Source organism: Halichoerus grypus, chromosome 6 (genome assembly GCF_964656455.1).
Source record: "Halichoerus grypus chromosome 6, mHalGry1.hap1.1, whole genome shotgun sequence".
NCBI lineage: Eukaryota > Metazoa > Chordata > Mammalia > Carnivora > Phocidae > Halichoerus > Halichoerus grypus.
The window spans coordinates 122,462,427-122,474,783 of NC_135717.1; the positions used below are offsets into that span (position 1 = coordinate 122,462,427).

At 60.6% G+C, this 12,357-nt stretch overlaps 2 protein-coding genes across 2 annotated transcripts; one reads left to right on the plus strand and one right to left on the minus strand.

Moving 5' to 3' along the window:
* Positions 1–774: 774 nt before the first annotated feature.
* SHMT2 (serine hydroxymethyltransferase 2) lies at positions 775–5,774 on the plus strand. Its single transcript, XM_036094593.2, has 12 exons — positions 775–910; positions 1,916–2,113; positions 2,624–2,703; positions 2,874–3,074; positions 3,346–3,427; positions 3,560–3,682; positions 3,810–3,949; positions 4,307–4,472; positions 4,661–4,760; positions 4,848–5,003; positions 5,085–5,192; positions 5,307–5,774. The coding sequence occupies exons 1-12, from the start codon at positions 878–880 to the stop codon at positions 5,432–5,434; spliced, it is 1,515 nt and encodes a 504-aa protein (XP_035950486.1). The 5' UTR covers positions 775–877; the 3' UTR covers positions 5,435–5,774.
* A 203-nt stretch (positions 5,775–5,977) lies between these two features.
* Positions 5,978–8,317, minus strand: COXFA4L2 (cytochrome c oxidase hypoxia associated subunit FA4L2). Its single transcript, XM_036094598.2, has 4 exons — positions 8,167–8,317; positions 7,698–7,786; positions 6,825–6,885; positions 5,978–6,723 (listed from the first exon to the last, which is right to left on the minus strand). The coding sequence occupies exons 1-4, from the start codon at positions 8,221–8,223 to the stop codon at positions 6,667–6,669; spliced, it is 264 nt and encodes an 87-aa protein (XP_035950491.1). The 5' UTR covers positions 8,224–8,317; the 3' UTR covers positions 5,978–6,666.
* Positions 8,318–12,357: the final 4,040 nt, after the last annotated feature.

The window sequence follows — 12,357 nt, forward strand, 5'->3', positions numbered from 1 at the left end:
TCCCAGCCAATTCTGATACCGAGGTTTTGGGACCTACTTCTAGAGGGGTCAGTGAGTCCCTCTCCCAAAGGATGAGTCCAGACGAAGTCAGGCTGAAAGGAAGATCCTGTGCGGTTCCAAGGATCTAGAGCCCCAGGCATATAAAGAGAGCTCACTGACTGCTGGAGCAGCAAGAGGTGAACAGGTAGCAAAAGTGCAACAACAGGAAGGGGACACCTCACTCATCTCCAGGATATCGCAGGAGAAGGAGATAACCATGCAGTAGTCAGAGGATCAGGGGAGGGTGATCCATCCCAGAGCATGTTTACATACAAAATCTCACTTAATCCTCACTACATGTTATTTTTGAATTACAAGTGAGGAAACTGAGGGCCAGATAGGCTAATTTGCTAGTTTGTCCCAGAGGTGGAACTTGAACTCAGGTCTCACCCTTCCAAGCCAGAGGGCTTTCCGGTGCACCAAGGCTCTCTAGCTCGAAGAGGAGTCTTTATATTTTCAAAGAGCCTAATAATGCTAGGTATTCAGTAGGCACCCAGTAAATGGCTGTTGTTTGGACAACAGTGGGGGGTAAACCCACTAAGCTTCGGGACAATGAGGAGGTGGTGCAGAACTGGATCTCTTTTCTTTCAGGCAAGTAGCTTCTGTCTGACCATGGGCTACAGATGAGGAACTGAAGCGGAAGAGGGAGGGGGGAAAAAAAAACTACAATTCCCAAGAGACCATAAAGGGACCACCTCACGCATGCGTAGGTCCCTCCCCTTAATCCGGTGGTTTCTCGGGCCGTTCTCGCGCACGCGCTCTCGGATCAGTCTTCTTCCTACCCTTTGCTTCCCCCGGCTAGAGTTGGTGGCTGGACATCCTGCGACCTCGGGTTGCGATGCTGCCCTCCTCTTTGCTCTGGGCGACTCGGGTAAGAATGGGGCTTCGGAGATTGGGTGACCAATAGAAAGCGAGCTCCCCTCCTACTTCAGTTCCCATTCACAAACTCTGGGGTTCTCCTGGCTTTTCCACGCACGTGGTTTTGGTCCTCGGGGAGCGGACTTGCAACCAGGGAATCCTTGAGAACCCCTCCACCCCCAGTGCCCGCGGAGCACCTGGGGCCCCTCCCCATTCCGGCAACCAGACGCCCGAGGGCCTGCGACCACCCATTTCACGTGGCATTAAGGAGAGAACTGCACCAGATGCCCCGTGGACCCTGGTGAACAAGCCGGTTTCCTGGACCGGACCTGCGAGCCGAGTCTTTCCTGCCAGCTCTGAGCCGTGCAGATGATGCAACGCGGCCCCACTACTTACATCAGGCGTCCCTTGGCACTGTGGGCTGGAAGGACATGGGAAGAGTTGGGGGGCACAGAGGGCAGGATGTGGGTTCTGGCTTCCCTGCCAGCAGGCTCCCCACCACCCACCACCACCATCCCCCTTTCCCCAGAGACTGCTAATGGTCTCCTCTGCCACCTCCATTGCTCTGGAAACTACCCCTACAGCCTATTGCCTGAATCCTTGCCAACTCAGCCTACAACCCCCTGACTGCCATGGAGGCCCTGCAGGAAGATCCTTTTGTTCCTGTGGGTTGGGGAGGTTCTGGAACCTCAGTAGACTGCCCCTGAGCTCCAGAGACATAGGCTTCTGGAGGACAAACTTTGCCCTATGGCTTTGCAGAGTGGTTCATGCGCCGAGGTGGAGGGAAATTCTGAGGTGAGGTAAATGGACCAAATCAGAACCACCCCCTGGACATTGATCTCGACCTTGGCTCTGGAACTGGCATTTGAAGGCAGAGGTGGGGGTGGTGAGAATTGGAAAAGGCTGGCTCGACCACTGGCTGCTAGGTTTGGAGCCAGAAAGCCTGATAAGCATGGTTGAGGGTTGTTGGGAGACTGTTTGGGTGCTTTTTATTTGACTCTGGTTTTTCCTCTCCTAGCCTCTGCAGAGATGTGGTCAGCTGGTCAGGAGGGCCATCCGGTGCCAGCACAGTGAGGTGGCCCAGACCCAGACCGGAGAAGCAACCAGGGGCTGGACAGGCCAGGAGAGTCTGTCAGACAGTGACCCTGAGATGTGGGAGCTGCTGCAGAGGGAGAAGGACAGGCAGTGTCGTGGCCTGGAGCTCATTGCCTCAGAGGTGGGGCTTGGGGAGAGGGGCCATGACATGGGCCACCGTGGGTGCAAGAAGTAACAGGTCATTGTACTGCTGTTTCTCCACATTTCCCTTGCAGACTCAGGGCCTTCTTGCTGGGCCTTATTTCCTTCTCTTCTTACTGTCCTCTGAAGAAGAGGCAGGGCCAGTCTGGATTATGGGATGGGGACATTAGAGAGCTTCCAAAGCTGTCCGGGGCCCCTGTCATCTAGTCTGGTCCCTTCCCCTTCCCAAGAGGAAGGAGGAGCCTGGAAGCATAGGTTCGAGTGGACAGGTGGTCTTGCTGGGGACACCTGTCACGGCAGCTGGGTTTCTCAGGATGCTGCCTCTGGCCTTTCTTCAGGCCTGACAAGGAACGCTGAATGACCAGAGCTTTCTGTAGAGCCCAGCTCCTCCCTGCAGCCTGGGGCTCTGGCAGGAAGGGGCTGTGGGGGGCTCCAGGGAAAGGGGCTCAGTGCCTTCTGACATTAACCCCACCGCTCCCCCCTCACCCAGAACTTCTGCAGCCGAGCAGCGCTGGAGGCCCTGGGGTCCTGTCTCAACAACAAGTACTCGGAGGGTTATCCTGGCAAGAGGTGAGGGCTAGGCACCAGAGGGCTGGAAGGCAGCCTCAGGAATGCTGCTCCCCGTGGGGGACACCTGCCTGTACCCTCCCAGTGTGTGTAGAGGAGTGGCCTTTGCTGCTGGTTGTGGGGGATACTGGAACCCTTTTTGTGTGCCCTGATACACCCCCATCTCATGGCAGATATTATGGAGGAGCAGAGGTAGTGGATGAAATTGAGCTGCTCTGTCAGCGGCGGGCCTTGGAGGCCTTTGACCTGGATCCTGCGCAGTGGGGAGTCAATGTCCAGCCATACTCGGGCTCTCCAGCTAATCTGGCTGCCTACACAGCCCTTCTGCAGCCTCATGACCGAATTATGGGGCTGGACTTGCCCGATGGGGGCCAGTGAGTATGGATGGGGTGGGTGATGGGTTTGGTGGGCAGGATGGGCATTGTTATCGAACACCTCCCGTGGGCCCTGCCCTGCAAGTCAGTGGATGAGGATGAGAAGAGCCCAGTCGCCAGTGTTCACCATGGAACGGACTGGGCAGGGGCTTGTGTATACGAGGAGCAGCGTTCCAGGGACAGGGGCCTTTGGAGCCGGGTGGGAAGGGTGTGGTGAAGTCAGGGAGTTACTCGTTTCTGAAGCTCTCTTTTCTCTCTCATCCGCTGCCAGTCTTACTCACGGCTACATGTCTGATGTCAAGCGGGTCTCAGCCACGTCCATCTTCTTTGAGTCCATGCCCTATAAGCTAAATGTGAGTGCTGGGGCCCTGGCGGTCCTCTGCTGGGGACGGTGAGGGGCTGGAGTCCTGGGCACCCTCCAGGGTCAGGAGAGCGAGCTGCCCTGCTTCCTTCTCAGGGCTTCAGCTTTTCGTTTGTCCACCCAGCCCAAAACCGGCCTCATCGACTACGACCAGCTGGCACTGACGGCCCGACTCTTCCGCCCACGGCTCATTATAGCTGGTACTAGTGCCTACGCGCGCCTCATTGACTACGCCCGCCTGAGAGAGGTTGGTGGGGGGCTGGCATGCCGGCCGCTTCCCAGGGGGGTAGTGGGGAGATTTTGGAAGGGGAGCAGCCTTGGGGAGGCCTGTGTGGGCCCTCCCCAGGCTAAGGCCTGTCTCTGTACCTGCCCAGGTGTGTGATGAGGTCAAGGCACACCTCCTGGCAGACATGGCCCACATCAGTGGCCTGGTGGCTGCCAAGGTGATCCCCTCACCTTTCAAGCATGCGGATGTTGTCACCACCACCACTCACAAGACCCTTCGAGGGGCCAGGTCAGGCTCCCCTGAGGTCAGGCCTTGTCTTTCCCTGCCTTCACGCCCTATTCCAGGGGCATGGTTGGGCTGCATCTGAGAGGAGTTCGTTCCCACCTGAAACCCTGAAGACTTCTGCCCAGGCTGTGATGACTCTCCTTGTCTTGTCTCCTTATCTTGCCCATGGTGGCAGTTCCCTGCTAGGGGATTTGGGGGTGGGACTGAAAGGCTGCTCTCCTTGACCACTGGAGTCCTGCACACCGGCCCGACTGAGACTCCCAAGAGCACAGGGGGCCCAGGCCAGCCAGCTTCCCCTGCTTTCCCAACCCCTCGTCCTTTCTTCTCAACTTAGATTCTAATCACCCACTTCCCACGTAGGTCAGGACTCATCTTCTACCGGAAGGGGACGCGGGCTGTGGACCCCAAGACTGGCCGGGAGATCCCTTACACATTTGAGGACCGAATCAACTTTGCTGTGTTCCCATCCCTGCAGGGGGGCCCCCACAACCATGCCATTGCTGCCGTGGCTGTGGCCCTAAAGCAGGTTGGGGAGCCGACTCTTGGGGGGGGGCATTGGCCTGGGGCCTTAGACCCTGCTCCTTGCTAAATGAATCAGAGCTGATAGAAGGGAAGTGTCTGGGTGGGGTCAAGCCTGGAGTCACAACTGTGCTGGAGGGGGAAGGGCAGAGGGGGTGGCCCTTGGGGTCCCAGGTGCTACTGTCTCATCTCCAGGCCTGCACCCCCATGTTCCGGGAGTACGCCCTGCAGGTTCTGAAGAATGCTCGGGCCATGGCTGATGCCCTGCTAGAGCGAGGCTACTCACTCGTGTCTGGTGAGCCAGGGGGGTGGGTGAGAGCCTCTGTAGCCTCAGACAGGGGCCTAGAACTCACCCCTCCCTGCTGACTGTCCCTCCCCTCAGGTGGCACCGACAACCACCTAGTGCTAGTGGATCTGCGGCCCAAGGGCCTGGATGGAGCTCGGGCTGAGCGGGTGCTGGAACTGGTCTCCATCACAGCCAACAAGAACACCTGTCCTGGAGACCGAAGTGCCATCACACCCGGGGGCCTGCGGCTCGGTGAGACCTGGGGTTTGAGGAAGGAAGGATGGCTGCCAGGTAGGCTTGGATTGTGCTGATCCTCTTCTGCCTCTCTCCCAGGGGCCCCAGCCTTGACCTCTCGACAGTTCCGTGAGGATGACTTCCGGAGAGTTGTGAACTTTATAGATGAAGGTGTCAACATTGGCTTGGAGGTGAAGAGCAAGACTGGTGAGTGGGCAAGACCCTGGCTGGGCCAGCCATACGCTATCCATCCCTCCCCCACTGGCTGATCTAACTGCCTTCTCTAGAGTTCTGACCGCTCTTTTCCTCATCCCCCTCTAGCCAAACTCCAGGATTTCAAATCCTTCCTGCTCAAGGACGCAGAAACAAGTCATCGGCTGGCCGACCTCAGGCAACGGGTGGAGCAGTTTGCCAGGGCCTTCCCCATGCCTGGTTTTGATGAGCGCTGAGGGCCCTTAGGAAATGAGGCCCACAGACTGAAGTTTATTCTCCTTCTGTCTCCCGGGGCCAATGGAGAGGAGAGCTTTCAATTTTTTGCTGGAGGAGGGAAGGGCTCTTACCTTGGGAAAGACCCAGCTATATTCTGGACTTTGTAGCTGAGAAGATTTCTTTTTGTAACTAGACTTAGAAGGAGGAGGCCTGGGGCTTTTTGCCCTGAGCTCTCCCATTATCTCAGTGTCACAGACTCCTTGCTCTTATTTGAAGAGAGGGGAGTTGCCCTTGTGAGCCAGAGGAAGGGGTAGGTAGGCACCCACCTTTCCGTTTTTATCTAATAAAATGCTATCCTGCCTTGAGCTCTCCTTTCACTGTGGGAGGGGTCCCCTGGGCCAGGTGGTGACTTGTCTCCCTCAACGTGTTCCTCCCTCCCCTCCCACCACCACCACCACCATCAGGACCCCCCCTCCACCCCCCACCCCCCGGGCCGCAGCCTCCTTTCTCTGTCTCTGATCAGAGCCGACACCAGACGTGATTAGCAGGCGCAGCAAATTCAATTTGTTAAATGAAATTGTATTTTGCCCACGGCTGCTTCTGTTTGATCCCAGGGGACTGAGGGGAGCAAGGGAGGGGCAGAATGGCAGGGGGAGGCCCAGGTGCAAGGCCACGGGAGGGCATGCCTGTTGGCCCGGGAAGCAGTGGGCTTGGGCACGGGGAGGCGCTCGCTGCGCTTCCCTGGGGCGAAGGTGCCTCATCCAGGGCAGGCGGGGCAGCCGGCGCCGAGCCCAGGCGAGCTAGAGCAGCACCGCCCCTGCGCGGCGCCCGAGCCTGGCCTAACGCGGGGCCCGCCACGTCACTTGGCACCGAGAGGCCTCCGCTTGCTCTTGGCTCACGTTGGCCACGCTCAACACGTAGCCTGAGCCACACCCTGCAAGGCCCGGGTAGGGGGGCAGAGGGGCTGGCTTGAGCCTTTTGGGTCAACACACTGCCTGCTCTCCTAACTCCCCCCACCCCCCCTGCGTGGGACTCAAGCTGAGGGTCAGAGGCGCTTCCGCTGCGGGAGCAAGGGAAGGGGGTGGGGAGCTGTGTCCCCTCCTGTGGGAACCAAGCCTGTGGAAGCAGCAGCTGGGCAGGGTGGCTGGAGTGGCGCCCTGGGGGCAGGGGGCAGAGAGTGGAAGAAATGAGTCGGCTGGCTGGCTGGCTGATGGTGCTTTACTGCTCACCACTCGCTGGCACCCCAGCCAGCTCAGAAGTCTGGCCGGTCCTTCTTCAGCTTCTTATAGTCAGTGGAAACTGCAAGAAACTATAGGAGGGAAAGGGGCACTGAGTGCCCCAGACTTCCCTTCGTGGCCTGGGGGTGAGGAGGGTGGTCCTGGGACCAAGATGAACAGATGGAAGAGGTACCTTGTATTGGTCGTTGGGGCTCAGGCGGTTCCAGGGCTCTGGGTTGTTCTTTCTGTCCCAGCTACAGAGAGGGAGGGGGAAGGTAAGGGTTTCCTCTCTGGAAGCTAGGACCCTGGGGCCTAAAGTGACAGGGTCTCTGCCCCACCCAACACCCCCGTCCTATCCTGGAGGGGGGGCTATTTCCCAGACACTGACAGGGGTGGGGGCAAGGTAGCAGGTGCTGACAAGTGAAACAAGGCTGTCGCCACTGTCAGTATGGGGCCAGGTGACAGACTGACAACCCAGCCCAGGGCCTCCCGCTTGCTTCTTGCCTCCCTAGGTTCACCCCCCAGAGCGGAGCGGCGGGAATGAGGCAGAGATCCTGAGGGCCTGGGGTTTCAGTGATGTGCCTGCAATTCCGACGCCGGAGGTGCTCCTGGCTCGGCCCGAGAGCCCCCACTCCCCACCCCCGCCGCCCTTGCTGGGGCTGGGAGTCTCCGCGCCACTCCAGCCCCAAAGGCGCCCCTCGCCCCTCACCCGGCCACACCCCCAGCGCTCAGGCAGGGAGGTGGAAGTACTCAAAGGCCGCCCGCCGGCCAGCACGTCGCCATGGCAACCGGGCCGGGAGCGGCGCGGGTTCCGCAGCCCAAAGCGGGTCGAGTTTGGGGCCCCGAGGAGTGAGTAGTGGGTCGGACGGGTGGAGGGGAAGGCCGGCGCCGCCCGGGTCAGGAGCGGGCTGCAGCCTGCAGTTGCCGCGCGGTGCACACGCAGGTGCGCTGCCCGGGGATCCCTGCTAAGACCACCGGTTCGCACCGTTCCTGAGAGGCCCTTGCGTTCCTACCCTATCCTTGCCTCACCCGGGCCCCCTGCTTGCGTCCCAGACCCGGGCTTTACCAGACGTCGGGGCTGCGCAGGGCGAGTCTCAGCAAGTACAGCGCCGCGCTGCCCATTCCCAGGCCAATGAAGCCGATCATCGGGATGAGCTGCGGAGAAGACGGAGGGCACTTTAGCAGTCAGCCCCCTCCCTGCAGTCCCGAGCGCCCTTTACAATTTTCTCTGCCAGCACCCGCCCCCGCCCTCGCCCCAACCCGGGTCTGGCTCTCCCTCCCGTTTGGGAGAGAGAGGACCTGGAACCTCCCACACTACATTTCCAGCCTTGTCTCCCTCATCCCACAGCGAGCGGATCCCAGGTGGCTTCAAGGGACAGGGGGCATATTGCAGGGATAGATTGAGGGCACGCTGGAGAAAGATTAGGAGCACTGGGGGAACTGGGCAAGAGGCAGGGTACTGGGAGATTTGGGGGCCCGCCAGGGAAACGGGAGAATCAGGAGTTAGATACAGTGGCTCTGGGGACCGAACTCACCGCGGGATGTCTCTTGATCTGCCGGTAGAAGCGGGCCCCGAGATTCGTTCCCGCCATAGCGCCTCTCCACCGTCTGATGCTCCCCAGCGGCTCTGCTCCTTCGCTCCTCCTGGGGTCCCGCCCCCGACTGGGGAGGGGTCAGCCCAGCCCAGCCCAGCCCAGCCCAGCCCGGCCCAGCGGGGCCCCGCTTCAGCAGGCTCACCCCACCCCCACTCATCTCTCCCTCCCGCAGTTCCCAGCTCCGAGCGGGAGAAGTGTCGGCAAGCAGAGGGCTTTCTGCTCTTGCACTCCTTCTGATGGCCGCACCCTGGTCCAGGGGACACCCTCATACCTGGGGCTCTGAACTGGTCTGAGAGAGAGGCAACGCAGGCTTTGACCAAGAGACTGATTGAGGGAGGATCCAGAGGTGGCAGGAAGAACTCACCACGGGACAGGCAGTCAGACAGAGAGACTTGCAAGCAAAGTGCAGGGGTGGAGGGTTCAGGGGTGGGACCAGGAAGGGCCAGGGACCAGTGAGGGCATCTGAAGCACTTCCCGCACAGCCCTAGAGCTAATCCCCAGGGAGCTGGCAGATTCCCAAAGGCCCTAGTTCTGTCTCCCTACACAGTGTAGTGGGAGGAGGAGAGGGACAGACAGACCCACAGCACTGAAGCAGCCCCAGCTCCTCTAGTCGTGGGTAGTTCTCTGAGTTGTGTTGTGGTTGGCTTGGAATAGTGTTTAGAGGTCAGGGGAGCTGGGTGTATTTTAAACCTGGCTCAGGATCGAGTAAGTCAGTTGTGAAGTTTGGGGTTTTGATAGACTTGCTTGCGCTGCCTCCCTCCTATCGGGATGAAGCCAGAGCCACCCAAGGAGGCTCTCTGTTTCTGGCTGTGATAGGAAGAGAATGGGGTAAGGGAAATAGTCAAGGAAAGATAGAAAAGATGGTGAAGGAGGAAAGAGAACAAGACACACAGAGATAGAAGGGCAGAGCAATCGCCTCCCTTTCTGCAGCCAACTTCGGTGTCAGCTATGCTGCTAGGGTGGGAAGGCTCACTGCCATCGTCGTTGGGGAACTGCGGTCCTAGGGACCCAGCCTAGTCTAACCACCTCTCCCCACCGCCATGCTAACTTCCGCCCTCCCATCCTCCTCCCTCCCACCCCGCCGGCGAATCCGGCAGAGCTCCCCCACTCCTCCGGTCCAGAGCCCTGTGGTGGCAGGGACAGGGGTGAGTTGTGCACCCACCACTGGACCTGAGGGGGGGGGGAGGTGTAGAGGGAAGGAAGCTACCCTTCCTGGCCTCCCCACCCCCTCTTTCCCGGCGCTGATACCTCCCCCGCCCCCTGCGCTGACAAGCGCGGCTGTAATTAGGCTGCGGGGTCCCAGGCTCTCCGCCTCCCTCCGGCGGATAATGAGATAAAGTGTCAGAGACACGGCGAGAACAAAGAGACAGAGACTCGCAGCGATGCGTTTGGGGGGGGGGGCGCGGAGGAGGGGGACTGACGGGATGTCAGAACCTGGAGCAGCGCAGAGCCCGGCCCTCCCTGAGCACTCACACCTCCAGGACCGGGCCGGGGAGCGGAATGTCCTGGCCCTCGTGTCCCCCAGCCCTCCAGTCTCCGGGACTAAAAATCAATCCCGGAACTCGAGCTCCAGGGGCTGCACATCTGGGCTGCACATCTGGCTCTGCATGGCACAGCTGGGGTGCCAGGACGCAGACAGGGACGTCTGGCCCCCATGCCGCGCCCCCTTGGCTTCTCGGGCCCTCGCCCCGGCTCTTGTACCATTTCTTGTGACTTTTGGTGACTAGGGTCTAGCGCTTTCCGAACCCTCCGCGCCGCTCCTTTCCTAGAGCCGCGGCTGTTCCTCCTGCACTGGGCCTCCGCCCCCACTTTCCAAGCGCCTTATTACGTTATTGCTTCTGCTCTGGCCTCTCCAGTGCTCCTTGACCCTGCACCCGTGCCTGGTGCCAGTCCCTAAGCCCTTGTCTGCGATCCTACTTCTAAGCCCCCACCCATCTCTGGATCATGATCTCTGGGGCCGAGCTGGGACGCAGGACTCCTTGAGTTCCGGATCCCATCTTTCCCCACCTTCCCGTACTTTCCCATCAGAAAGACTCAGGCCACGCTGACCGAGCCGCGTGAGGGACGGCAGAAGTCATTAGCTGCGGATCAGGCGTGGCCTGGGGCGTGCGGGGGTCCCGTGGGGACCAGATTCCGAACGCTAAATCGCACCGGGACACTAATCCGCGCGCTGGCGGCGCCGCTCGTCAAAAGCAGCTGGGCTGGGCGGAGAGAGCTGGCTGCCGGGGTTGTGGGCGCGGGCGCCCCCTGGAGGTTGAGCTGCTCCCAAGCTCTTAGGGGAGATGCCTCGGGCGCCCCCTGTCGGGTCGTGCAGGCTCTGCGCCCCACAGTTTTGGGCAGGTTAAGTCAGTGCCTGGAGCGTCGGTCCAAGCCCCGCCTGCCGCTCCTGCCACTCCCGCCGCCAAGGGCACTGGGTCCCGCAGCTTCCCCTCTTCTGGTTTGAGGTGGGGCCAGGGGCAAGCGCGGAGAGGGGACGAGGGATCTGCCACCTCTCCAGCTGTGGGAGGCACCACAGGTGCAGGCTGGTCCCTCTCCCGGGGCTGGGTCTCTGCCCTGACTGCCCTCTGCCCCTGCCTGCCCCAGTCTCTGGCTGCCCTTCTTTCTGCTTCTTTCTTCTTCCGGCCCTGTCTGTCTACCTCGGTCTCTCTGTGTCTGTCTCTGTGTCTGTCTGTGTCTCTCTGTTCCTTATCATTCTGGCCGTGTCTGTCTGTCTCTCCCTCTGCTGCCCTCTCTACCAGGCTTTGTCCCTCTGCATCTGTTTCTGTGTCTCTCTGTGTTTGTCTCTCCTTCCCTCTACATCTCTCTACCCTCTGTGTCTCTCTTTACAAATGCCTGTCTCTGTCTTTATCTCGTTCTCCCCCCTCCCATCCCCCAGTTCTATTCCTATTCTCCAGCTTGCTGCCCCTGGGGGGCTGCAGCAGTCCAACGAGACCAGCCTGGGGACACCTCAGGGCACTGCCCCGGGTCCACTTCCCGGTCACCTCCACATGCCCATCACCTCGGCGCGGACTCCGTCTTCCCTCTGCAGCCGTGGGGCGTGGAGGGGGCGCCCGGGAGGGAAGACACAGTGCCCAGCATCTGCTCGGGAGCCCCGGAGCCCCTGACCCCCTCTGCAGCTATTAAGGGCGCCGGGTCCCGAGGCTCCGAGAGATGATCATGATTGCATCAGCCAGACAGCCGCGGAGCTGGGAGCCGCGGGGCGAGCGAACGAGCGAGACAAAGACGCCCGCGCCATCTGTTTATGCAAAGCACTCTCCGCCGGGGACCCCGGCGTCCCGGGGCCTGGCCCGGCTCGGGGCACGGGGTCAGGAGCCTGCTCCCGCCCGGCGCCCCCTCGGCGCCGCGGCTCCCCCCGCCCCAGCACCCAGAGGGGCTGCGGGGCGAGCTGAACGGAGGGGGGCGGGGGGTGTTGATGTGATTGGAGCGGACGCGGCTGTTTCTTCAATAATGGATGGAGATGATGCGGACGGCGGAGCCAAGCCCGCCCGGAGAGGAGAGAGGAATAGAAATAGGGAGAAGGGGCGGGTGCGGGAGACTCACCCAGGCGCTCGCGCGCGCGCGCGCGCGCTCACACACACACACACACACACACACACACGCACACACGAGCGCGCGTGCGTCACACTGTCATTCGGATACACGCTGTCGCGCGGCTCACACCCGGGCACACGCCCCCGCACTGTCACGGAGATACACGCACCTGCAGGCAGAGACGCCAGAGCAACACACACTCACCGGCGGCTCTTCGTGATTCTCACACGTACACAGTCCTGCAGGCAGAGACACGCGGAAATGCCCACACTCGGGGCACACCCAGGCGTGAAGATTGTACAGACACATAGACACGCCAAAGCACGTATGCACACCTAGACCCTCAGGGGCTAAGCCAGACAAAAATCATAGGGGGGGGCAGAATGGGGACAAGTCCGACCAATACATACGTAAGGGCACAGACACACACCGGGGCACACATACCAACTTACACTAACACCTGGTGCTCTGATATACACACTTCACACACTTGGGGCACAGGCGCACACAAACACACACCAGAGGCACAGACACCCATAATCTCCAGGGACACAGAGGGACCCCCACCAACCCCCACACATTCAGAGGTTCGCACCCACA